The 27,516-nt window shown below is 34.1% G+C and overlaps 1 protein-coding gene and 1 long non-coding RNA gene across 2 annotated transcripts; one reads left to right on the forward strand and one right to left on the reverse strand.

Moving 5' to 3' along the window:
• Positions 1-17,021: 17,021 nt before the first annotated feature.
• On the reverse strand, positions 17,022-17,713 carry LOC119189921. Its single transcript, XR_005112676.1, has 3 exons — positions 17,538-17,713; positions 17,386-17,452; positions 17,022-17,181 (listed from the first exon to the last, which is right to left on the reverse strand). It is a non-coding gene; the product is annotated as an uncharacterized LOC119189921 (long non-coding RNA).
• A 3,315-nt stretch (positions 17,714-21,028) lies between these two features.
• Positions 21,029-25,720, forward strand: LOC115456430 (trypsin beta-like). The gene is made up of 7 exons (XM_030185492.2): positions 21,029-21,185; positions 21,318-21,403; positions 21,636-21,757; positions 22,432-22,591; positions 24,077-24,196; positions 24,888-25,028; positions 25,401-25,720. Exons 1-7 carry the CDS (start codon positions 21,146-21,148, stop codon positions 25,623-25,625), a joined length of 894 nt encoding a protein of 297 aa, XP_030041352.1. The 5' UTR covers positions 21,029-21,145; the 3' UTR covers positions 25,626-25,720.
• Positions 25,721-27,516: the final 1,796 nt, after the last annotated feature.

Here is a 27,516-nt window from a genome sequence, read left to right on the forward strand (position 1 = left end):
ATGTTTGTTTGTTTGTTTTGTATCTTAGGCTTGCAAATAAGCTGATATAAAGTTAATCATCCACAATTTCGTTAGAATCATGGATTCAATACCGATTAATCGTTTTAATTGGAAACATTTCAGCCACATCCCTCATGACAAGTAGTAACATATCATGCGTGCGTGGAAAAAACTGTTATTTTTATTGCAATAAATGCTCGAATGTCACATTAAATATTAAATTGAATATTCGTACTTAAATATCCATTAAAGAAAATATCTTAGCATAATATTAAATTATAACAGGAATAATCCTGGGGTAAATTTAGATTCACTATGCCGAAATGTGACTAGAACGTAGTTCTATGTTAAACAAGTAACTTTATATTTTTCGCGAAGTCGTATAATCTCAAACTTATCCTTCTCATTTTTCTGAGGGTATTTTTTTTTAATAACAAAGTAAACCTTTAGGCTCGCTGAAAGGTCGTGTGACGTAGTTTTTACATATAAAATCCCCGGTCATAAAAAGAAAATTTTATCTTTTAATTTAGGTAGAACAACCGCTATAAACACTGGAGGAGCGACATACTTAATAACCTTACCAGATTTAATATTTGAATCAGATCACTTCGACCTCGTTTTTCTTTATTGCCTCTAAAGGAGTTTAATGTGGATCACTACAACTCAGTAAAATTAAAATAAAAATACGGAATTAAAGAAAACATGTTTAAATCAGCACTTGTGCATGTGCGAGCATGAACTTAGAATGTTGTTAACGCTGTATTTATAAACATTATTTGCAGGTAAAAGATAATAATCAATATTTAAAATTACAATCTTATAAATATTAAAATACGTTTCGATCGTATCCAAAATTTCGTAACTTAACGGAGATTATGTGTAAAAACAAAATTGTTCGTTAATTTTTTAATCTACGCTCGGTTTGAACGTATAGCACTTTTATTCAGCCATAAAGCCCAGGATTTTAAACTCGGAATATGAATAAAATTCTCTTTTATTTATTTTATGATTTATAGATTTACAGCATTTAAATGAGACTGTCCCAAAATACTGTGTCGGAAAGATAAGAATGGCATAACATTGTAAAATTAAGCGCCAATAAAGGATCCCGGTTTCACAATTACCTACAAATTTTATGTTTTTGATTGCCTGCATAAAGTTGATGAAATGATAAAATATCTGAGTTTCGTCTCCAGGAGGCATCATTCTTACGTTTTCATGGAACTATTACGTCGTTATTTTGGTGCGGCGTATCTTTATTGTGGTGAATAATTTTGTGGTCTTAGGTGTTCTACGAAGATCTCAATGAAGGAATTTTGTGAGGAACGAAAGTATTATATCTTATCAAAAGTTATAGACTCAAGTGAATAAATCGCATTTGATATATGCACAGAAAGTTAATATTCTCAACATAAGTATTTAAATAAATTTATTTACTTGAGCCCTTGTCTAGTTTCATTATTATAGTTATTGTGATATTATTTACATTACATCCCTAATACTATGTTTATATTTAGCTTAAGAAAAACGACTTAGTTACAAATTTACCTATTCTACCAATAAAAGTAATTTTGTAAAGTGTCCAGAGTATTATTGTTTTCAAAACAAACCATTGTTTTTTCTCCTAATGAAAAGTTGTAAAATAACTTTACAAAATGAATTCTGAAAGTTCATTCAACAAAATCATTTGTACAGTCGTAATAAAACATTATAAAGTTTATAATGGCCAAGAAAAATAAGCACTCTGGTTGCGAGGTTTTAGAAGCTAATTATTCCCTGGAGTGTTATAGTCCGTGCTGTGCAAATGACTGCCATTTGGTACTAAATTACTCGTTTATTACAGGGTTGGAAGCGCCAGAATTAACGCATTCCGTCTTGTTGCTAATATTTTGTTATCCCTGATTCCAGTTTTGATGGAAATTTCTTGTCTGGATAACGAGTTTAATATTTCTTTGTAATTTGACAGCGCATAAAGAGGCAAGGCTTTTAATGATATATAAAATATAGTAAAATATTCAAAGATGATATGGGCTGAGATAATCGATCACCGTACAAATAAAATACTTGGTTTCGCACGCGAAAGTCAAAGTGCAGACTAAGCACTTCTTCCATATATTATAGACTAGATTACATGTTTACAGGACATGATTTATATTTGTACTAAATCCGTTTACCAGTTCATACGATTACTTCCAATAATTTAGACATACAAGCATCTAAACATACATATTACTCACCGAATTTAAATATTGGTCATAGAAGGAAGCAATATTTAAGACGCTCGTAATTTTTCTTCTTAATCGTTATTTTTAATTGATTAATGTAAATATCATTCTCATATCTAAATAATGTTGTTACTATGCCAATATGTAAGACATGGGTTGTTAACACAATTTAGATATAGATACGCTGGTAGATACGCTATAAGTTGTATCTACCATACATACATACATACATAGTATCACGCCTTTATCCTATAGGGGTAGGCAGAGACTATAGATTGCCACTTTGCACGGTCGTGGCATACTTCTCGCGCTTCCTCAACCTTCATTAATCCTTTCATGCATTCCCTCCGGTTCCGGGTACTTTTGACCTGGCCTTTACTGAGAATGTCAGATATCTGACATTCGAAGGTTCGGTGCGGTCGACCCCTACCGGCTCTTCCATCCACATTCGCCTTATAAACCCTCTTTGTCAGTCTCTTATCATCCATCCTCTCCAAATGCCCAAACCACCTTAGCATACCCTTCTCAATTTTTGTAACTACATCCTCTGTCACTCCACACATATCCATTACCGTAGTATTCCGCACTCTATCATTCAAAGTCACCCCACACATACTTCTTAACGCTCTCATTTCCACTGCTTTAATTTTACTTTCATGCTTTTTCTGCCATACCCAACTTTCACTACCATACATCAGAGTGGGCAATAACACTCCTCTATAGACAGCCAGTCGTGCCTTTTTGGACACTTTGCAGCTACCCATAAAAGTGTGCAGCGCCCCATTCACCCGATTCCCTGCACTCACACGTCTATCTATATCACTATCATTCCTTCCATCACTAGTGAAAACACAACCCAGATACACAAACTCTCTTACTTGCTGTAGCCTTTCATCACGGATTATAATGTTGCAATCTGTCATGCTATCGTCCCTTTCAAACACCATAACTTTCGTTTTATTAATATTCACTTTCATACCCTTTCTCCCAAAAGCACCATCCATAATTGTCACTAACTTTTGTAACTCTTCCGCCGATGAAGCAAGAATTACTTGATCATCAGCGTAGAGCAAACAATTGAGTGACAACTCATTCATCCTCAGCCCATACTCACTCTCTTTCATATCCTTTAGACAGCTATCCATGAATAGGTTGAACAGCCATGGAGACGCTACACATCCCTGTCTCACACCCTTATTAATGCGAAACCAGTTAGTGTAGGCTCCATTTATTCTAACACAAGCACTAGAGTTCTCATAGAGAGACTTAAGCGCTCGAATTAGATTACTACTCACCCCAAACACGGACAAAGCTGACCATAGTTCATTCCTTATCACTCTATCATAGGCCTTTTCCAAATCTACGAAAGCGCAGAAAACTTTTTGCCCTTTGGACAAATATTTCTCTACAACATTTCGCAGGGAAAAGACCTGGTCTGTGCACCCCATACCCTTTCGAAATCCAGCTTGTACATCCCAAATTTTATCACACGTCTCTTTTATAACCCTTTCAATCAAAACTTTAGCATATAGTTTGCCGACAACACTAAGAAGGCTAATGCCTCGGTAGCTTTGACAGTCTTGCTGCGACCCCTTACCCTTGTATAGTGGAACAATAACGGCGCCGCACCAATCTTTTGGTACCACGCCTCTGCTCCAACACAAATTCAAGAGTCGACACAACAAACTTGCCACCACGCCCTGTCCAGCCCTTAGCATTTCGACAGTCACCCTATCATACCCTGCTGCCTTACCCATCTTCATGCTATTTAAAGCTTTCACAATTTCATCCATGCCTATTTTATCTTCTTTTTTTTCCCTTTCATCAATCTCGTGTAAATCCTGCGTATCTTCTTTCTCAAACAAACTTTCAAAATATTCCTTCCATCTTTTTAATGCACTTCTTCCATTCACTAAATTCCCATTCGCATCTCTAACACTAGTAAGCTCCGCTGATGTTGATTTTCCTCTGGCTTTCCTAATTGTTTTCCAGAAAAACTTAATGTTCCTCTGGAAATCCTCACACAATCTTCTATCAAAATTTTCCTTTGCTTCATCCTTCTTCTTCTTAACTAATGTTTTCACTTCCTCTTTTATTCTTTTATACTTATTTTTCATATTTGACACATCTCTATCATTTGCCTTTCCCATTCTATTATCTGCTCTTATTGCCAACCAGTCTAACCATGCGTGCTTCTTCTGACTGACAACGTTTTGAACATCATTGTCCCACCAAACATTCTTTACCTCTTTACATTTCTTTCTTTTTGTTACTCCACAAACTTCAACTGCAACACTCACAACCTCCTTTTTAAACTCCTTCCATAATTTTTCTACCTCACACACCTCACCTAGCCCTTCAAATTTTTCTTTTAATTTACTTTCATACATTTCTCTTATATTACCTTGTAATTTTTCCACTTTTATTCTTTCTAAATCACACGATTCTTCCGGACAACGGTGTCGCCACTTTCTGAAGAGACCTTTTATACGACACATTACCAAAAAGTGGTCGGTATCCAGACCGACTCCTCGGAACACTCTGGTGTCCATTACGTTTTTCTTCAATCGTTCATCCACAATTACAAAATCAATCATACTTTTCACCCCAACGTTTTCCCATGTATACATATGAATCTTCTTGTGTGAAAACATTGTGTTTGTCACACATAAATTCCATTCCAAGCATACGTCAAGCAAACTTCTCCCATTACCATTCACTTTCGCATCACCAAATGAACCCAGTACCCTTTCATACCCATCTCTTTTCAGCCCTACCCAACTATTAAAATCCCCTAGCATAATTAGTCTTTCATTAACTTCACGCCTTCGTAGAACTTCCCTCACCTTTTCCCAAAAGTCATCTCGCTCCCTCTGGTCACTTTTAGAATAACCCGTACCTAAGTCTGTTGGGGCGTAAACCCCTAAAACGAAAATACGAGTTAATCCTACTTTAATTCTTACCCAAACAAGCCTAGAAGTCACGCATTCATACTCTTTCACGCATTCTGCCATTCTCTCAGAAAGGATGAGACCTACACCCTGACTCCCCCTGGCTGTGCTGTGCACTCCAGCCCAGTAAGCCGTAAAGGTGCCATACTTTATGGACTCACATCCTTTCCGTTTCGTCTCATTCACACATAGCAAATCGATATTCTTTTCACTCATCATCTGACATACTTCATCTATTTTATTATCCATCCCTCCTCTAACATTTAATGTTGCAAAGCGGCTTTCCAAAGCCCGCTTTTCGCCACCATGGGATACGAGACGTGACGAGTGGCGAGCCACGTCGCCGCCATTTTGATGATACTTATTATTAAATTTTCTGGTCATCATGCATTCCCACGAGTAGCAAGGGAAAATAATTGTCGAGCCCGGTAGAGCCCCGCATACCAGGCCAAGGCTAGTCTTTCTCTGAGGGCGCCTGACCTCAGGACAGATACGGCACGCTAACGACTAGGCACGCCCCTAGTCATGCATCTCTCGGCGCGGCAGACCTTTAGATTGGCGGAGAGGGATCTAGGAATTGGGTATACTAGGGAAATAGAATGATGGATTTGGGATAGGAAAAGGAGTAATGGGATACTACTAACTCGGATCTACCAGGCCTATAATAATCTTATTTTCCACTCAGATCTCATGATATAACTAATAGTTATTATATTATATGTTGTCAAGAAGATAAACACGAGATTTAGCGGGTTTCGAGAGAATAAGAACGGCTGTTGTTTTGTCATGAAGACAAACAAAAATATTGTATTGTTCACTGAACAGGAGCTTCTCAGATTTGTGCTTGTATTGTAAATAAGACTATTGTGGGTATGTTATTTGACCTAGCTAATCTCATGTTTTGTCGCAGAAGTTATTAAATGTAATATCATTTTTTTTTTATTTTACGACGAGACGAGCTTGCCGTTCGCCAGATCGTAAGTGATACAACCGCCCATAAACAACAGAAACACCATCCAACATCTTGAATTACAAAATATTGTTTGGTATTCCACTGCGCTCGCCATCCTGAGACATGAGATGTTAAGTCTTATGTCCAGTAGTTACACTGGCTACAATGTCATTCAAATGGAACACAATAGTGACTACACACTGCTGTTTGGAGGCAGAAATACACGTTGCGGTGGTACCTTCCCAGGCGGACTCTCACATATGAGAGACCTACCACCAGTCACCATCTTAAAGTCCTAACACTTGGATACTAGTCAAACCATCTTAATTGGTTTATTGGTTTTATTGAACGAGTATAATACTACATGAGTCCGTAAAAACATGTTTGATGAACTTTTTGAAGACGAGAGTGATTACCCCTCCACAGTCGACACAATTATGCTGGCTAGTTTGAAATATGACGTATACACGTTGATCCCGAATCACTATAAAGAGTTTGATACCTTGTGTACGGTGGTCGCTAACCGGGCGGATCCAAATAACAGACGAAATACACTCGGAAAGTAGATGCTCCAGTTGTGCTTCTGCTCGCTCCATTGGGAATAAAAGGAGCGAGTGTACATGTGTATATTATAATACCTTGTTTTATTTAAATCTACATAAAACTAAAGATATCGTGCTTTGTTAGGTTTAATGAAATATTCCCCACCAACTATGTTGGTTAATGGCATCTTATTGAATTTTTAAGCAGCACCAAACTCTTGTAACGGTTATTTTAGTAAACAACTTGGTTTATAAACACTTGCGGAAGTGTTCAGCCCTAACGGCTTCATAGAGTTAAGAGTAGGTCAGATATGCCAATATTTTCTTTTGATTTTCTGTAGTTGCAATTTTCTTTGTGCTTTCAGTGACTAGGCCAGTAATTAATTGGTGTTCAATATAGTTACTGTAAAACTGATATTTTCTTCAAATAAATTGCTATGCTATCAACAGTGTGGCAGTTGACTGTGTCATCAAGGCGCCACCGAAATGACAGATTTATAATAATAGAAAATGATGATAACAATAAATATTATCTTGATTTCCAGTAAGTATAATGTTATAGTACATATTTAATGTTATTATCGAAAACATGAAATCGTGTGGATTACATGTTGGATAATCTGAGTTTATCTTTATCTAAGCTCTTAAAACCTTGGATATCATTTAGTAGTTGGCAATTTTTCATAAAAGATTTACATATCTTACATTCTGAGGTAACAATATATCCCAAGCCGACCAGTAAAGCACGTAAAATGTACCTTATCTTTGAAAATGTCTGCACCCATATAAATATATGTATAAATCATATAAAATCTACACACTTGCACTTGCACCACGTATTTTTTCTTTTTGGGGGTAGCAGAGGTGTTATAACACACTTTTGACCAAATAAGTTAAATGGGTCCCAGGGAATAGAAATAACCCTATTGTAATTGACTGGGCCTAATTCCAAACACTAACCTAACAGTGAGCAGTAAAGTCCAGCATCAAATAAGTGTTGACTTACAAATATCAAATAAGTGTTGACTGCTATTAAAGCATTTATTAACCACCTCTTAAGTTAAAACAAGTTTATAAGTAAGACTGTTAAAGTGTAGTTTTCCGGAACATGAATTAACCTGTATATTCATTTTGAGTAGGTCTGCATGCCAAATTTCATCCAAATCTCTTCAGTAATTTATATTATGTTCTAACAAACATTGAAATATCTTCACTTAACTTCACATTTATTATAATTTTCCTCGTTTTTCTTCATCCATATCCATATCCATATCCATATCCATACGTAAAGCTGTATAGCAATTTAAGAAAATTTGAGTAAAATAGTAATCATTCGATCGCGCTGTCTTCGTTTTCGGTAGCGCTTCCCTTACACCTGGTATTTTTGTCTACACTTACCTACATGTTTAGACAAAAATGTCGAATTGACAACGTGCTATCTTACCAGCTTACAAAACAAGTGGTGCGCCTCGGCAACCTTTCTTTGCTAATAATAATAATGTTATCTTTATTTTGATTAAGTCTAAATACAACCAGCAATACAATACAATATTGTAATATTATTTCTGAGTAGCGAGTCGCACATTGCATTTAGTTGTATTACGGATGTAGGTAAATGAAATTGTTTTGAGGTGAATGACCTAATGAACTTGCGTGGCTAAATCGTAATCTATTGTATGTACATACATTGTACATCATGATCTAAAATCGTAAAAGTAAAAAATTATTCCTGCGGCTAAACCGTTGATTATAATTTGATAATTTTTGGTATACGTACTACTAACGTGATACTCGATATGTGGTTTCATTTAATGTCGCTATGTCGTCACCACCCTGTATAATAGTATAGATATATTACACAACTACAAAATAAGGATAATATCAACAAATTTATTATTATTTAGCCTAGAATGTTTTTTATATCTAATCTAATTCAAGTGTAAATAATCTAAACCTGGATTGATATTCAGGTTCGTATTATCATACCTTTATCGATTATATTTCAATCAATCAAAAATCAAATCCGATAAGTTGGATAAAATTTCACAACTAGGCGTTATTGTTGTTAAAAATATTTTTATGAAACAAGAATTGTGTTATGTTAATATAATCTTTTCAGCCAAATAACATTATAGTCATCTATTTTTTAAATTGGATGGTCGGATGAAAAAAATATTTTTAATAACTATTGCATAGAAATTGCAAGCAAGTACCATTGGCACTGTTGTTCAAGTCGTACCTATTGAGGTACGACTTGAACAAACACTACGTCCTAGCTTAAGTAAGGATTTCTTGTTTATATTTGAATACATTTTCTTATTAGATATTTTTATCACTGCTGATAATTTTGTTCCTATCAGTATTATCTTATATATTATTGGGGTTTTGTCCAAGAATTTACCTAACATGTTCCTCACAGTGTTAATCTAATCTATGATGTAATTTTTACTATGAAAACATTGTCATCGTGTTTAGTATTGTCATATACAGCAGTTACATTTTGAATACTTTAACCCATTAAAATAGACACACTGATTCTTTATCATTATCTACATTAATTTTCAAAAAAAGCAGAAAAAAGACAATAGCGTATTAGTGAACATAAACTAGTATCACTATAATTAATCATCGTTCTGAAGAATTTTTAACTTCACCATTTGTCTGGGCTTTGAATATTTTAGAAATATCAAAAATCCCCCAAAAGATAGTCTTAATGTACTGTCTAGTAGATACGTATATCTATGCGGAACGTTATAGTCCTGCGAAGAATTATTACGTACGCACCTGGCGGCGGATAACTTGCCACTTTACGGATGCGTGCATTAACGAGGCTGGGTACTATGCCGCTCGGTTATGTCGGCTTATTGACCTTGTAATATTTTGTACAGATTTGTGAATGGCTTATTATAAAGTTTAAACTATGTGCTTAGAATGTGGTAAAATAGACGACATGACTCCGTGTCGTTTTAACATGATTGGTTGAGAAACTAATACGTGACTGACGCATTGGTCTCTCAACCAATCACAAATATTAAAATTAAACGCTACATGAGTCGCGTTTTTTTTTACTTTTAAGGGGTGTGATCTGTGATTTTGGCGATTACTTATATAAGGTACTTTACCGCCGTTTTAAATTAACCGACTGCAATCGATCTGCAACGGGAGCGGCGATAGCCTAGTTGGGTGTGGAACGGACTGCCGAGACGAATGCCGCAGGTTCAAATCCCAAGGGCACACACCTCTGACTTTTCTAAAAAATCATGTGTGTATTCTTTGTGAATTTATCGTTCGCTTTAACGGTGAAGGAAAACATCGTGAGGAAACCTGCACATCTGAGAAGTTCTCTATAGGAATTTCGAAGGTGTGTGAAGTCTGCCAATCCGCACTAGGCCAGCGTGGTGGACTAAGGCCTAATCCCTCTCAGTAGTAGAGGAGGCCCGTGCTCAGCAGTGGGCAAGTATATAATACAGGGCTGTTATTATTATTATTATTATTATTATTATAATCGATCTTTATGGATGAATGCAAAAATGGACCAGTCAGAGTAAAATGTTTGATATGTTTATGAATAACTTATCTCAATTGTTTGTTTTCGGTGTCGGATTGGATGTCAAGATTAGCACTATTTTTGTATTTTGGGCTCGGCAAGGTGACTTCACTGCATCTGGTGTTAAGTGATTATTGATATAATATATTATTAGTTAATTAATTTCAATATTATTAGTATTAGGTTAAGTCGTGAGTTTGTAAAATTGTATTAGATGGCGTCGTGAACTGAGATTATCGTTCTTCTTATTGGCTTTTATTTCTTTTTCAGATCGTTAATGTGTTTTAGAATAAAATAGATTCTCATTTTTGTTATAATTAGCAGAATAGTAATGAATGTACTTATGCCATGGCATCGGATTTATTGCTGGCTATCATTTTTTTATACCAGGAAGTTGGTCTTTTAATTAAAAGTAATTACTACTCGGCCTGTATAGGGACAGACCCAGTGGTTTGGTGCGATGCTAATATCTAAGGAAAGGATTGAAGATTAGTTTTTTTTATGTTTAAACGTAGTAATATTTAACATTTTGTGTCTAGTGATTTCGGTTGTTGTAAGATATTATCCAAATATTTAAAATAATGTTAATGTTGGTTTCAATTTGGGAACTGCAGTTTAGAACTTGTAAATTGCTTATTTTTTTTTTAATATTTTTGCCTCCGCCTATATGCAATTTCTTTTCAGGGAAAAAAGTGACTTAGATATCTCTCTGAAACGTCTACCTGAAAGTTAAGAACACCTTCAAATAAGTTGAATCGTTTTACTGTTGGTTTAAAAAACAGACATTATGTTATATTAAATTTATATCCAATTAAGTAAATTCCTATCGGAACGTAGATTAACACTGACAATATATCACTCATGGTTTATTGACGTCATTGTGAATGATTCATAATTATTATTATTGGATAGACATAATCAACCACAATCAACAGTATAAAATATTATAAAAACGATACAGAAAGATATAAGTACTTTAATACTTATATCGGTCTGTGTCTAATATGGAAAGCCAACTCTACTAACAACAAAAAAAATATATAGTTATATCCAAATTATAAAGCCAAAAACTATAGCTTCTCGACGTTTGTATATATAGATGAAGATTATTTCTTCTAGATATCCTGCAAAGAAAACCACTGAATGAATGAATCTTATTACCACACAATAAGAAACATATTCGTGCATTGACATTCTGGCAAGACCCTAAAAAGTAATCTTCCTGATTGGGAAACAACAAAAACCGGGTCAGTGTTACATCCTCGCAAATTGTTACGACCTACTACATTATTAATTAGTTAGAAGGAAAAGTTCTTCTAAGAAGTTTAATGTTCTATTAGCACGCAACAATACATATGTTAGTAACGGAGAGTGGGATTACCGCAGTAGACTATTCAACCCAGATAACTGCATTAAGTGCCAAAAAAGTTCATCCAACCTTTGGAGAGCGTTGCGCGTTCTGTTCTAGTTTTTCGAAGCACAATACTTTTAGCTGTGTCAGTATTTGTGTAGTTTTATATCATCCTATCGTTCGTTAACGAAATAATTGTAGGTACGTCATATGCACTAGTATTGGCGGATATAACTTGCGGTTTAGCCAGTCACGTATTCCTAATTGAAGCGAGATAGTGTCGTTTTATATGCACGTGGATTAACAGCTCACTGACTGAACTTGAGCTTCGGTGATGGCATGCATATGACAATATTTTTGTATATAGTTAGGGAGCCTTATTCCGTCTACGGGGCAAATCCGTCTATTTACAATTTCAAGTTGAAGAACAGCTTTGATAGTCGTATAGGTAAATAGTGTATTTTTGACTATCTTACCTAAACGCCTAACATAGCTGTTTTAGATAAGAACTTCTGTAACTATAAAAAGACGGATATGCCCCCGTAGACGGAATTGGACCGTAGGGGTAACTATACCTTTAAAATTTGCAACGTAATTCTTTTTGTACAGTCCTGCTGTTAAATAGACTTTGCCTGAATAGTAAAAGCATTACAATTATACCTTTGACTAAACAAAGCTCTTCTACTTTCATTTTTAAAGGCCTGATGAATGATATCTCGCTTGAGCGAATTGTAAAGATAATTGAAATGTAGCAGAAAGCAAAGCAAAGCTATATCTCTGTTATTGTTTGCCATTTATTGCGAATGAATGTTACAATTGGAAACAGCTAATTTTATGCTAATTTTATCCTCACTCCTTACCCCAATTACAATTAATTGGACGTTTATCAAAATACTCCTTTAAAATATTTAGTTTAAACGCTAGAAACTGAAACTATTATTTGAAGCAATTAATAAGAGGCGTACGGTAAATTTAGTGCCAGTTACAAAGCCGTATGTGGTGGCGGTCGCGCGGTTTTATGTTTAATTAGTTTTACCTGCGACTTCGCCTAAATTAAAAACGAACTTTGCTGGACGGAATTTACCTTCACTGTGTAGGCTACGCTAAATTTATTCATTTAACTTTTATTCCGTATGAATGATTTCATTACATTTCGAGTGGAATGGATGGGATTTGTTTGCATGTTGTATTTTTTTTTTAAATTGAGAATTCGGTGGAATAAAACATGTATCTATTTGTATACATTTTTTTTTTTAATGGCGAGCCCAAGTAGCTTTAATATATTCAACCTTATAACCAATGGGGTTTCGAATATTAAATTTTTTTTTAGAAGGTACATACTCAAATACCAACGTCATATAAGGAAGTTGGCGTCGTTCTCACTCCTAGCATCCTTTGCTTTAAGCTGTGCGTTATCAAGCATTCAATGGTATAAATATTATTAAATATAAGATTACATAATATTCTTCTACGTGCCATTATTTCAGTCTCAATAGCGTAGTTAAGGCGGCAGGGGCGGCCCGAATCGGACGACCCTTGTAGAGTAGGAAAAATCCTAAAACAAAACCTTATATTACTTTGGTCATATGTCATGTACCAGTAGCTATGCGGAGCGTATATAATGTTTGTAGTTTTCTTTTCAATTTTTTTAAAATTAATTTAGTTTTTTTTCCCCGAACAAAAAACATCTACAACTATTCGTATCACCAAAGGTTTCAAGTTTTTTCCGAATATACTTTAGGTTTTAGGCATCAAAAAGTAGAATGGCTCATGTACCAGTAGTTATGCGGAGCGTATATGACTTATTTATAGTTTTTTTTTTATTAATTTTGATTTTTTTTTCTTACCTAGAGACGACAAATTATAACACCTCTCCCTCCCGGCGTTAAGAACCCATGATACGTGGTTGCACTATTGCAAAAACAACTTGGCAAAGTATTTATTACCGAAATTGAAATGTTACCTACGTTACATATTGAATCCTTCTATGGTAACAAATGGTGTTAGTTAACCGGGCAACATATTTCATATTTTACAAAATACTTGCTATTCAACCTTGTGACTAAAATAATTTTCTATATTAATTGTAAAGAAAAAGCACCTTTGGCACGATAATAACTTTACCAAGTTTTTTCCTTCATCGAAAGTAAACACTCAGGGCTTAGGAAGAATAGAGCTAATTTTCTATTACAAAAGCCCTTAATTTCCCCCGTGCTACAGTCTTTGAGTCGCTACTAGTTGTTAATTACAGAATATTGGCTTGGGTAGCCGTGTCTATAATCAAGGATCTTAGTATTAACTCAGATTGTATGGAAGTAGATTACAAGATTCTATTATAAAATAATTGTAAAGGATATATTTTCTTTGGTATGTGAGTAGGTTTTGGTTTCTAGACATTGAGTTATTAAGTAAATTAATGTTATTAAAACGGAAATATGCATTTTATATCCGAAAAGGTTTTTAAAAATTAATAATGATTATTTGTATTGTTTTATATGAAACAGCAGGAACAGTGTTAATTGGTAGATATAAATAATGTTTTAAATGATTATCATATTTCTTAATGTATCTCTTTGAAACATACAAAATGTGATGTTTAACATTTTTAAACGATTAATGCATTACCAACGTTACTTTGAGTGCTATATTTTATACATTTTCTATAATAAATTATACTTTAAACAATTATCCAAAGGAATATCATTAGATAGAAGAGATTTATGCTTTTCCACTATATTTGTTTGCATTGTATTAGCTCGTACCTATCCCTGAATTCTATAAGCTACTTTTTACCCCGGAAATGTACAATATACGGACGGAGCCGCGAGCAAAAGCTAGGTTTAAAATAATTATGAAATGAAGTCATGGTTTGCTAAACTTCATCAAAAAATGTTTTAAAGGATATAAATACTATTAAAATAAAAAATTGGACTTTATCACGATTTTTTATGTTATAATTTTCGCTCAACGTTTCGAAGACTGCAGCCTTCGTGGTCACAAAAAGGACTAAGGTGTTGGTCGCCCGAAAAATCATACAATATCTATCTACATTTTACAATTATACAAAATTAAGTGCAAAATGTAGGTAGAAATCCGAAACATAGTTTCATTTTAATGTCTACCAAACGCGTAAACATAAGAAATCATTAAGATATAATTACTAATTTTCAGCACTACTTCAAACACCCGTTGGAAACAGAGAAGTGTTATAAGTTTTATTACGGATATTTTAATCTGAAAGTTCATAAAGATGTTTGTATGTTAGCACACCGCGTACGCGTGCAAATCACTCAATAGATTTGAACTAAATTTGGCATAAATATAGATCTAACCCTGGATTAATTCATAGCTTACTTTACCCTAAAAAAATCCACATCGCGACTTAATTCCGAAAAAAAGATACAATCGAAGCTGGAATTACGAGTTACTGATCAAAATTAAACAGGAAAGGAGATTTGTATAGTTTGTTTGTTTACCTATTTATTATTATTGATGAAACATAATATAAAACCAGATTTCCGAACTGATGCTGGTTGTAGGATATATTTTATATCCGCCCGGATAGCGACCACTGTACACAAGGTATTAAAACCCGCCACAATGGTCAACCTAAATGTATTGCATTCCGGGATCAGCCTGTGTACATCCGGTTCTCACGAGCCAGGTTAACTGTGTCTATTGCCCGTATTAAAAAAACAAACTTCATTTTAGAAGTAAGATCGGGAAGCCCTATTCCGTTTATAGGGCAATATATTGCAATTATGGGCGTTCTATTCGAAGGACAGCTTCGATAGCCGTATTTATCTATACGGCTACAGTCGACAGTCAAATAATCACCTATTTACACATGGCTATTAAAGCTGTCCTTCGATTAGAGCGCCCGTAATTGCAAAAAGACGGATGTGCATCCGTAGATGGAGTAGGGCCCAATGACCTTAATCAAAGGTTTAAAAAGTACTTGAGTCGGAATAATATTTATTTTTTAATGGACATGTTGTGATTAAGATTAATTTGTGCACACAGAGATGAAAATACAACACAATTAGTTATCCCCAAACAGTAGTTTCGCCTACCTTCTCTGAACATTTCGTATTAAAGTTTAGAAAGCTTTGTCAGTGCAAGATTACATTAAAATTCAGACAACTCTTAGCGCACTTACAGAGTTTTAATTAAATTCACTAATATCTAGTTTAGAGCTCAGAGATTTTGAATTAGGTGGTATTTTAATGACTTTGTGACGCGCAAATGTTTGTCCTGGGAGGTGCTGTCTCATTAACGGTAAAAAGTTGTGTTGGTTAATATTTCCAGCAGCACTAAGTGCACCAAAATGGACTGTAATAGCACCACGGTGAACTTAGCTGCACAATTAGCGTGTAAAAATGTCGCTGCGGAATATCTCTGAGGTAGAACCTCGAATTAGCACTTAGCTAATGCACTATGAATGGATTTTATTGCTTATAATAGTGATAGGTCTTTAATGTGTGAGAGTCCGCCTAGGTATCAACGCAATGTCTATTTCTGCCATCAAGCAGCAGTGTGTAGTCACTGTTGTGTTCCAGTTTGAAGGAAATTGTAGCCATTGTACCTACTGGACATAATAAGACTTAATATCTCATGTCTCAGGATGGCGAGCGCAGTGAAATACGAAACAATACTTTGTTATTCAAGGTGTTGGATGGTGTTTTTACTATTTATGAGCGATCGAATCACTTACCATCAGGCGAACGGCAAGCAAGTTTAGTTACTTAAAGCAATAAATATAATGACTGGTATTGGTAATTGTTCATACGTAAATACTAACAAATTATGTCTTTACGATATACCTAGGTATTAGAATAGAATAATAGTAAAATTTACATGAAATTTTTAGTGCATATTTTCCTGTAATTTACGCGCGTTACCACTATAAATTTATTAGTTAATAAGATACTTATATACGGTTTAAACTTAAGTATTGAGTAAAGAGACCTAGATAAAAACTTAAGCGAAATAAAACATACGTCTTTATGAAAAATTTAAAACAACAACGTAATGTTTCTTCTCTTTCTTATAAATAGATTTAATTTTATTTATGTATTTAATCCACTTAATTAACTTTGCCATTGGACTCTGTCATTTGTTTGACCGACTTTATTTCATTATTAACGCTTAACGACTTTTATTAACAACGTTGTGAAGATTTACGATGGGCCAAACTTGATCGTCGATAAATTAATAAATCATTAGATTGTGCCCAACGATTTACACTTTATTGTTTCGCTTTTGATTTTGTATAATATTTGGTATAAGTTTATTTATTTTGAGGTGGCCATTTGAAGGAATTATTTTACGCGTTACACACTCGAACAGTTAACTATCCAATCAAAAGCCCAAACTGAAGGGAACCATAATTTCTTATGTTTATGCGAATGTTAGACATTAAAATAAAACAATTTTTAGGTATTTATCGCAGTTTTAATATTATAATTTGCTCTTGACGTTTCGAAGACTGAAGCTGAAAGGAATAAGTTCGTCTTGTTCGTTCGTTTCAAGACGATCGCTGTTTACCTATCTTGATCCATCGCTGCCGAATCCAGGAACTCATTCTCACAATAATGCATGACGAAATCGCTCCTGTAAAAATTTCCAAAAAATATATTCAAAATAAAGTTCTCTGCCGCGTCTGTCTGTCTATTTGAACACGATAAACTCAAAAAGTCGATGAAATTAAGTGTCGAGATAATTTCATACCCTGGGGAACACAAATGGTATATTTTATACCGGAACTTTTATCCTGGATATTAAGCTTAATCTACCTTACTTACTTTACTTTTTTACCTTTTATCTTTCACACGAGCGAAGCCGCTACCAAAAGCTAGTTTTCAATAAAGAAACTTCCAAGAACCTAAACAAAGAGAACAACGGAATTATTAATAATATTCCTTTCATAGTCCGTGGTTCCTTAAATGAATAAGTTTTTTCGGTAATACCTTTTTTCATTTGTTCGGTTTTAACAAACATTTCGGAGCCGCCGCGCTGTGTTAAAGAAAAGCTTGATAAACGTGTACCGTAAATGTTTTTTCGTGTGAAATCACGTGCAAATTGGACAATGCTCAGGTTATATCATATACTATAAGTACGTGGCAATGATGCGGCACCGTTTATGTGTCGAATGCTGATAAACAACTAAACTGTTTGTAAGGGTACAATTTATAAAAATAACGAAGTAATGTAACCACAAATTGTTGATTGAAGATATAACGCCATTATCTATTGATCTGATAAAAAAATAAAGATAAATATTTTGAAATCCCTTTATAAGCAGATAAAAATAAAAAAACGATTAATTTTGTGAAATGGCACATTTTGTGAATTAATGTAATGTGATATTTCTCTATGCATGACTATTCAGAATATAATATAATTATAATAGTGTTGTAAGATAACGATAAAGGCATGCATCTAAAAGGCTTTCGTTTACAATTAAAAATCCAATTTCGGAAAGGGCACATGTTTCTAAACGTAATATAAATAATTTACTTTTATTTTTGGGATAGAATTTGGGTTCAATTAGCAATAAAAAATTACAGATGTTTTTTTATTGTTTGTTAATATAAATTTCTAGATATTTTACATTTATGAGATTTGCACTTTTTGAAATTGCATATTCAATTATTTCGAACGCAGCTACATAATGCAACAAATACATTACAAATTCCATGTATATATTTGAGTTCTAAAGTAAATGGAAATGTACATCAAGATAACCAGAACTAAAAGCTTAGAATAGAAAACATTTTCAGTTCCATTTCACACTCCATTCGATCGCAAGAAAGAATGTTATCAGTATCAGAAAGTTCAAGTCGTTCGTTCCAATTTCTATACTCAAAGAATAAAACGTTCGAAATTTAAAAATGAAAGCTAAAAGCATGAGACCAATGAATAAGTTACAGCAGGCCGAACGAAAAGTGGTGATAAAAACATAATCAGTGGCACCAGGATAAAACTAGATACTTTGTTATCGACAATGCACGATGGCCTAGTTGGAAATGGAATGGTCTGCTGAGACGGATGTCCGTAGTTTCAAAACACATACAAGTGGCTTTTTGAAATTATGTGATTTTTCTATCAATTATTATTCAATGGTGAAAGAAAACATCGTAAGGGAATCTACATACCTCAGAATTCTTTGAAATAATTTCATAATTTCAAAGGTGTGTGAAGTCTGCCAACCTCCAACGTGTACTACGCCGGCGTGGTAAATTAAGGCCTAAAACACCCTCTCAGTGCTAAAAAAGGCAAGCCGTGCTCAGCAGTGGACAGTATAGACTACAGGGCTGGTATAATTATTTTAATACAAAAGATATATTTATTGGTAGGTCTCTCATATGTGAGAGTCGGCCTGGGTAAGTACCACCGCAATGTCTATTTCTGCCATCAAGCAGTAGTGTATAGTCACTGTTTTATTCCGGTTTAAAAGAACTGTATCCAGTGTAACTACTGGACATAGTAAGACTTAACATCTCATGTCTCAAGATGGAGTGCGCAGTTGAATACCAAACAATACTTTGTAATTAAAAGTGCTGGATGGTGTTTCTACTATTTATGGGCGGTCGTATTCCTTACCATCAGGCGAACGGCAAGCTTGTCTCGTCATTTAAAGAATTAAAAATAACAATATTTTTTGCCATAAACACCTAACTTTCGAATACTCGCACTAAACCAATGAGTCAACGACATTAATGCTTTACCCGCTATCATAGTTCCTAGATCCAGTCCCGTTTTAATACGCAATGTGATATGATTAATCGGTTTTAATTCGTCTTTGTTTATGGGGTGATAAAACGCTGATTGATGTACGAAAAATAATGACGATACGTCATTCAGGATCCATTGATCGTCATTAAAACGTCGTCGAATATCCGGTTCGCTTGTTGCGTTATCTGATGACTTAAAACTTTATGAATTATGACTCACTGAGATAGGATGTTTCGGTATGTCTATTTTGTCAATAGAAGAGAGAATAATTTATTTTGAATAACATTATCGGTACTTAATTAAGGGCATTTTTTGTCTGATAAAAATACATCAAATTTAACCTGACTGAATATATATTATACATAAAATTGATATTTTTGTTTATATTGTACATTATCCTACAAATAAATTTTATCTACTTATTGTATGAAAAATCAGTTCTAAAGGAAAGACAACTTGTTTAGGTTTTTTTTATAATTTGCACTTATTCTCGGAATCATGAATCCGTAACCGTAAAGATAGTTGGCTCTCGTGTCATACGAGCTATTATTTTAGTAAATGGTGTTTTTTTTATTGTTTTGAATGATGAGAGCTTGCCGATCGCCTGATGGTAAGCGATACAACCATCCATAAACAGTAGAAACACCATCCAATACCTTGAATTACAATGCATTGTTTGGTATTCCACTGCGCTCGCCATCCTGAGACATGAGGTGTTAAGTCTTATTATGTCCAGTAGTTATACTGTCTACAATGTCTTTCAAAGCGGGACACAACAATGACTACACACTACTGTTTGGCGGCAGAAATAGACATTGTAGTGGTACCTACTCACGCGGACTCTCACATATGAGACCTACCACCAGTAAACAAAAAATAAATGTAATACATAAGTTACATAAATGATTTTCTATTAAATATGAACATGTTACCAATTACCATCTTTAATTAAATGAGTTCAATTAAATTATAATAAATACATATTAATTTGTTTGGAAAATGTATATAATTTTTTTTTTTCTCATACATTACTCATAATAAAGGCAACTTATAGAAAATATCAAATGATTTCGAGGTAATGGCTCAAAATACATTACTTTCCTCAAATTTGATTTAGCAGATTTTTTTTCTGAAATATCAAACATACAAACCTATTCATAACCATTAATATATAATTCTGAAGTGTCGATTCTTTGGCATAATAGATAAATCATTTAAAAATATATGTTTGTGGTGTTTGTCAAAAACATCACGAATTTATCCTCGATGGGGTATGTAGAGTGTATATGCAAGTGTCTTTCATCCCATGATGTAATAGGGGGCGACCCTATCGCCATATCGGGCACAAATTTCAGACTCTGGGCTGATATTGAGCAGAAAAACCCAAATATCACCTCGATCCGGAAATCGAACCCAGGACCTCAGAGCGTTGTCTATAATAGACCATGAAATATTTAAGTAAGGTTTTATTCTAGAAAATGATTTTCACGAAGGCGAAACCACAGGAAGCACCCAAAAATATATATAAATAATGCTGGTTTATAAATAAATATAATAAATTTCTACCCACAAATCAAATTATTTATTGATGACTTAACATGTATTCAGCAAAGGTCTTAACATTTCTTATCTTATTTTCATGCATATCGGATTTTAGTTTCGTTAACAATTTCAACGGAGCAGCCAAAAAATATTTTCATGTATAGATAGCGATTGATTTTGCGGCATTGAAAGATTAGATAGCCGTGAGTCATTATACTCAGTATAACTATAAACGGTAACAAATAATGAGAGTAGTTTATACCAAGTGCGCGAACAGTGCTATTGATTTGTGGAAATTATGGAAAAATTAATTATCCTCTTCGCCGCGGCTGTTTGCGGTAAGTATTTAATTATTGTTAATTACCAGTTTGCGTAACGTTTAAAATTCAAAAATTTAATTGAGTTATTTGTGATTTCTAATTATTTGTGGGTGAAAAAATTACACTTTAAATGTGAATTCTATTTAACAGTTTCGGGTGCATTCGTGCCCGTTACGCAAATGCAGGGAAGAATTGCTAACGGACAACTCGCTGCCGCGTCACAATTTAACTACTCGGTAAGCATTACAAATATTATTAATTTTAATTTATAATATCAACAAATGTATGATCTTATTGTATAAAAGTAAAATCCTATAAAATCCTCAAAACGTAAAAAGAATCAAATACGCAAATATATATAAAACACCTACAGATATATCCGATAAGTCAGAGTTAAAATCTCTTAAAGATGAGCCTTTGTTTTTACGCATGAATTTGAGTCAAGCAGTAGGATGTTTGTGTTCGCAGATTTCTCTACAATTAATATCCGAAGTGGGTAACTACAGCACAGGTCACAGTTGTGGTGGAGTTCTTGTGACGCTCTCCCATGCTTTGACTGCCGCGTCCTGCACTTTTAATCGCTCGTCCGGGTATGTACTACAAAATCATGGGCATCGTAATGTACTTAATTGAGACATATGTTCATAACCAGATAAGACCTTACTGGTGGACAGTTTCTCTTATGTGAGAGTCCGCCTGGATAGGTACCACCACAATGTCTATTTCTACCGCCAAGCAGCAGTGTTTAGTCACTGTTATCTGCCGGTTTGAAGGGCATTTTAGCCAGAGTAACTACTGGACATAATAAGACTTAATATCTCATGTCTCAGGATGGCGAGCGCAGTGGACTACCAAACAATACTTTATTTTTCAAGGTGTTGGATGGTGTTTCTACTGTTTATGGGCGCGTTATCGCTTACCATCAGGCAAACGGCAAGTTCGTATCGTCATTAAAAACAATAAAAAAATACATGATTCGAGCGGAATTTTCTACAAATAAATTATGTAAAGTACCGCATACCTCATACCTTTACAATACTGCGTTGTAGGTATGAAGAAATATACTTATTATTGAAAACCATAATAAATATATGGATGGCCCAAAAAATTGCCTCGTGGGAATGAAACTCATGATCTTTTGCTCCAAAGCGTTCGATTCCGGCTACTACTTCTACGAAGGCTATTAAATATACGGTTATTCAATAGTATATTAAGGTGACTATATTTTAATATTTATTTCTACATCGCGTATTGCTATGTCCAGGGAGCTGATCCCGTTCGACGCCAGCGAGTTCAGAGTTTTCGCCGGCGGTGTTAATCTGACTAATCAGTATCCCGACCTTTTCCGAGACGTAGCCAACTACACTGTACATCCACAATTCGTGCCACCACCAGCGAGCATCAACGACATTGCAGTCCTCACTGTGAGTATTACCACTTTTTTATTGATTGTCAAAGACGAAAAACGAGCATGGGTAATTTCTTGTTAAATGGTATTCACCAATCTAGCACATCAGTAGAAGGTAGTCATACGTATTGGCAACGTATTGGCCTTTTGATAACAATATAACTATTATTTTGTCCTTTAGCTGTTCCTGCCAAAACAAATTCCATAATAAGCTCGCCAAATGTTAGAAGTCAGAACAGTACCAAAGTGTCCCAGCGTGGTAATTAGATGTATCATTTAAAGTTACGTACCTAATTTGAAAACCTAGTATTTCTACCTCGGTGATAATGATTATCTAACTGATAATAATTTACCCATCACAGATATTTGATATCGATTTTGGATTCCCGCTACCTTGTATTGTGACATACTGGTTCTTGTTTTTGTCACCATTAAGATTAGCAAAGTACAGTATGTTATTATTTTGATACCTACATTCACATAATTTAATTTACTTATACGCGGAAGTCTGTTAGATTTTCACTGCTTAAACTACTGAACCGATTTTTATTAAATTTAATGCAGAGTTAGTTTAAACTCCAAGAAAAGTTTAGTACATATTTTATTATCACAAAATGAATTTAATGCTAGTTAAATCGCAAGCGAAAAGTATAATATATATTTGTCTAAGAGTTGTAGCTCGCTATTTATAAGTTCAGCTAGGTTTCGAATTCTTTTCAAAATAAAGAACTTTCAAATTAAACTCTTTTATTACGGTTTTTAATAATACCGCGATAAAATCCGAAAAATGATATAATTTTAATCTCTAACAAGCGTGTAAGCATAAGAAAATTTTAAATAAAGAATTCTTAAAGGCTGATTAGCCCGACAGACAAATGACGTAGAACAAGTTTGATTTTGTTGACACATTTTGATTACCGAACCCAAAAAAAATAAAACGACATGGTACAGCGATTTGTTATTCATTGAATATATCGGATTCAAGTCAATATTTCGACACGCGTGCTATAAAACTTTTTAGTCGACATATACGTGATTGCGTAATTTAGGGCAAATCATTCATCGATTTGGAAATAAATATGTGATTTGGTAAATATGAAATTATCTGATAAAGTTATCTTTCATTCTAAATCGTTGTTTAAACTTTAGGCAATTAAATTATTTACTAACTTTGAATCGTTTTGTATTTCTACGGAATTTGTTGAGGGTTATAATATATTTAGGTTAAAGTACATAAAGGAAGGAAAGAGTATTTCTTGCCTATTATCTTGATGGTTTTCCGCATGAAATAGAACAAAATTATCAAATTTACATCGACTATGGCATTAAAAATAATTTACAGGGTTTGATATGAAGGTATATTCCCAGCTCAATACGTCGTATACTTGCCCACTGCTGAGCACAGTGCACGTCGTATGAGCATAAACTAAATTCTTATTGTTATATTTTTTCCTGGTGACTGCTCTAGGGCCTCAATATTAACAAAGGTTTATTTTTGTAGCTTGTCGCGCCGTTCTTGGCGACGCTAGTGACCCCACTAGCCTTACCTTCTTCCAACTTTGCACCTGCCGATATGTCACCCTGCATTCTTGCTGGATGGGGAAGCTCAACTCACAATGAGGTATGTATTTTGAAAAATTTTGTAATATCTTTTGCTCAGCAACCTCAGGGACAAACAAAACTGCAGATTTACGGAGCACAAGGACGTGCATTTATTATTGTGACGAAAAATAATTAGCTACTACTAAATGGTCACGGGCACGATCGACGCAGCTCCAGCGCATACTTACATAGTTATACATATGTGACACGGAACATCGCACGGCGCGATACAATAAATACAACTATACTAAGGCACACTCTCGCAACTTCGTTTATTATCAACAATATCAATAATATGTGTTCTATTTGCAAGATCATAGAGCTCAAAAACTTAAAGTTTATTATAAATTAGAATGTAAAGACTGCTCTTTACTGTGGAACATAATAGCCGAAATTTGCTGTTTTACCGACTTAAAAAAAGGAGAAGGTTATCAATTCAAAGTGTGTTTTTTAATGTTTGTTTTGTCATTTAGTCATTTGTTAACCGATTCGCAAAATAGTTTTTGTTTCCAGATTGGTCCCATAGATTTTTTTCATAATCGGTTGAGTAATTTGGTTCTTAAACTAAAATAATTGGAATAAGTATGTCGTCCAAGTATACGAAATTCCAAAGAAATATTTGATCCGTATTAACAGAAACCTTATTACATTTACTGGCTTCATCAAAAGCAATGGTGATGACTCTTGATATATTTTTTTCTTGTTCGCAGACTGGTTTGAGGTTCACCAACAAGTACATCTACAATCAAGCTCTTTGTACTAGTGTCTTCGCTTCCTTGCCCAGCACTAGTAACATATTCAATACCATGGTTTGTGCCGCATCCCTGGATATCGTCTCTGCGGGATGTCCGGTGAGTTTATTTTCTTTTCCTTCTTTTTTTCTAGTAAGATGGTGGAATGCGCTAATGTTAAATTACTAACTAGCGAGAGGTGACACAAAAGAGTCAATTGGAGGACTGACGTTTCGATAACCAAGACCCAATTACACAATATTTCAATGGAGAAGACATTGAATTTGAGTAAAATATATCATAAAATACGTAAACTACAGAGGATTGTATTAAAAGTAACCGACATTTCCAATGATTTTGTATTGCTAAATAATTTTTGGAATTCGGTTTTGGGTAAACTTTAGTCACTCGTATTGCTTAAGGTACATGATAATTTCATATAAATTTAGAACTATAGAATTCCATATGTATTTATTTTATGTTTATTTACAGGATGACACTGGAAGCGCATTGGTTTGCGACAACCAGCTGACTGGCATCTTGTTCCACACAAACAATTGCAACGGAACTTCTTTTCCAGAACTATACACGAGAGTGTCTAACTACACCTCGTGGGTTCGTTCTGTGACTGGTGGTGCTTCTTCTTTCAAGCCTGCTCTTAACATCTTGGCTATGCTTACAGCTTTCCAAATTATATTCATGAAAATTATTTCCTAATGTGATTAATGTATCTGTTAACTTTGTGATATTGTGTATATGTGCTTATTTATAAATAAATTTATTTAAGATATTTCAAAATATTCACTAAACTTTTCGAGCAGTTTATAATTATTATATCAAAAATCGAATGATAACAGATAATTTTTGTTTTTAACATAAATAGGTTGGTAACCTATATTGTACACTGTTTAAATTGAAAGGTGCTGAGTAACGAACTAGTATATACAATAAATTTTAAGTCGTTTTTAGATATAAAAACGACTTAAAATTTATTGAATATACTAATACTACTAGTATTTGATAAAATACATGTAAAAAACAACATACACATAAAAATACATCTAAGATTTTTTTGTGTTAACTAAAATATTATAGTATCTACGTATGGTATCTGTGACATCAGTAGTAGTGTTACGTTGGATCTGTTAATCTTGAGTTTACTGCTGGAAGCTACAAAGTATTTTCTTTCTCTTCCTTCTTTTCTCCTTCTGCTAAAGTAGAATGATAAATCATTACCGCTTTGGTTAGAAGTTTTATCGTGGTACTCAATGATACCTTAAAATTGACGTTTTCTGGATAGACAGCGTCCTCATAATAACAATAAAAACCGGAAACATGACAGATTCAATATCGACAAATTGTTGCAATCCAGCGACATGTGGAAGCGTTTAGTAGACTCCATAATGTTATAGTTTTAAACCTATGCAAATATGTAGGTAATGTAGGCGATTATCAAGAACCTTTGTCTTTCAAATTATTGAGTATGATATTTTATATATATTATAAAGCGCAACAATTTTTAAATGGGAATAAATTAGATTTAATTCTGATGGTAACACTAAATACATGTCTACTTATCAATTTTATTTGTTACATTCAGTTAAATTTTGTGACAATAATAATTATATATATTTTTCTCAATGAAACAAAGCAACCAAATACTGGCCACTTTGCTAAAATACTTCAGTATTCCGAATCAGCATTAAGATCTTAATAACCTCGTCGGGAAATACTGGATCGACGTTCAGTCGCCTCTACATACTAGAACTCCATTTGAGTATAATACAAGTTCTAATGCACTCTCATGTTGCTTTGTGTTAATGTACTAAATATCACAGTAAATCCGAATAGAGCTATTCATTTCCCTATAATACAGTTTATGAAAAGCGACGATTACAAAAGTAACGTTTTACCCTTCTATTTAAAGACGTTATTTATCTAAGGATGGAGCATTGCTGTCATAACAAGTCTATTTCTCAGATTTGTTTATCTGACAGCCAACTAGATTAAAGTTGTTAAATATTAGCCAATCACAACGGCCCTATGTCTATGCACTGCGAAGGCTGCCATGCCGTCATCACTGAGAAACAGATTTGTTATCACAGCAATACTCCGTCCTTATATAAATAACGTTTATGAATAAGGGGGTTAATTTTTATGTTTATTCTATACGTTCCTATTGCGAGATAGGGAAGTAGTATAGGCATCATTATACCCTATCAAGTCTTTTGCAACGTCAAAATAAATTTTGTAAAAAAACTTAATGTTATGACGACGAATTAGACTTGTGATATTCAGTAATTATGTAATATAAAATAAATTAGTAGCAGTAATATATATATAAGAAGGCATATAGGTAAAAAAATACTAGTCTTATGGAGTTCTTAAAATTAGACCTATCTAATTCACATCCTATATACGATGTCACGGGTCAGAGGAAGCGATAGCATCGTTCTGTCTACAGGTATACTAAAATCAAATTTGCAACTACCAATAATAAAGCGACAACCCTTGTTAGAAATGTCTTATTTAATGCCTATGCATGATGATTTTATCAAGCTGTCTGTGCGCTTTAAAGATCACTAAAATGCATAGTAAACGCAATGCA

This window comes from Manduca sexta, chromosome 20 (assembly GCF_014839805.1).
Source record: "Manduca sexta isolate Smith_Timp_Sample1 chromosome 20, JHU_Msex_v1.0, whole genome shotgun sequence".
NCBI lineage: Eukaryota > Metazoa > Arthropoda > Insecta > Lepidoptera > Sphingidae > Manduca > Manduca sexta.

Excerpts from the sequence above, each read along its gene's own strand:
- LOC115456430 (XM_030185492.2), top strand. The coding sequence starts at position 21,146 with ATGGAAAAATTAATTATCCTCTTCGCCGCGGCTGTTTGCG. Across the intron at positions 21,186-21,317 it reads CTTCGCCGCGGCTGTTTGCG|TTTCGGGTGCATTCGTGCCC; the intron begins GTAAGTATTTAA and ends TCTATTTAACAG. Across the intron at positions 21,758-22,431 it reads ACTTTTAATCGCTCGTCCGG|GGAGCTGATCCCGTTCGACG; the intron begins GTATGTACTACA and ends TGCTATGTCCAG.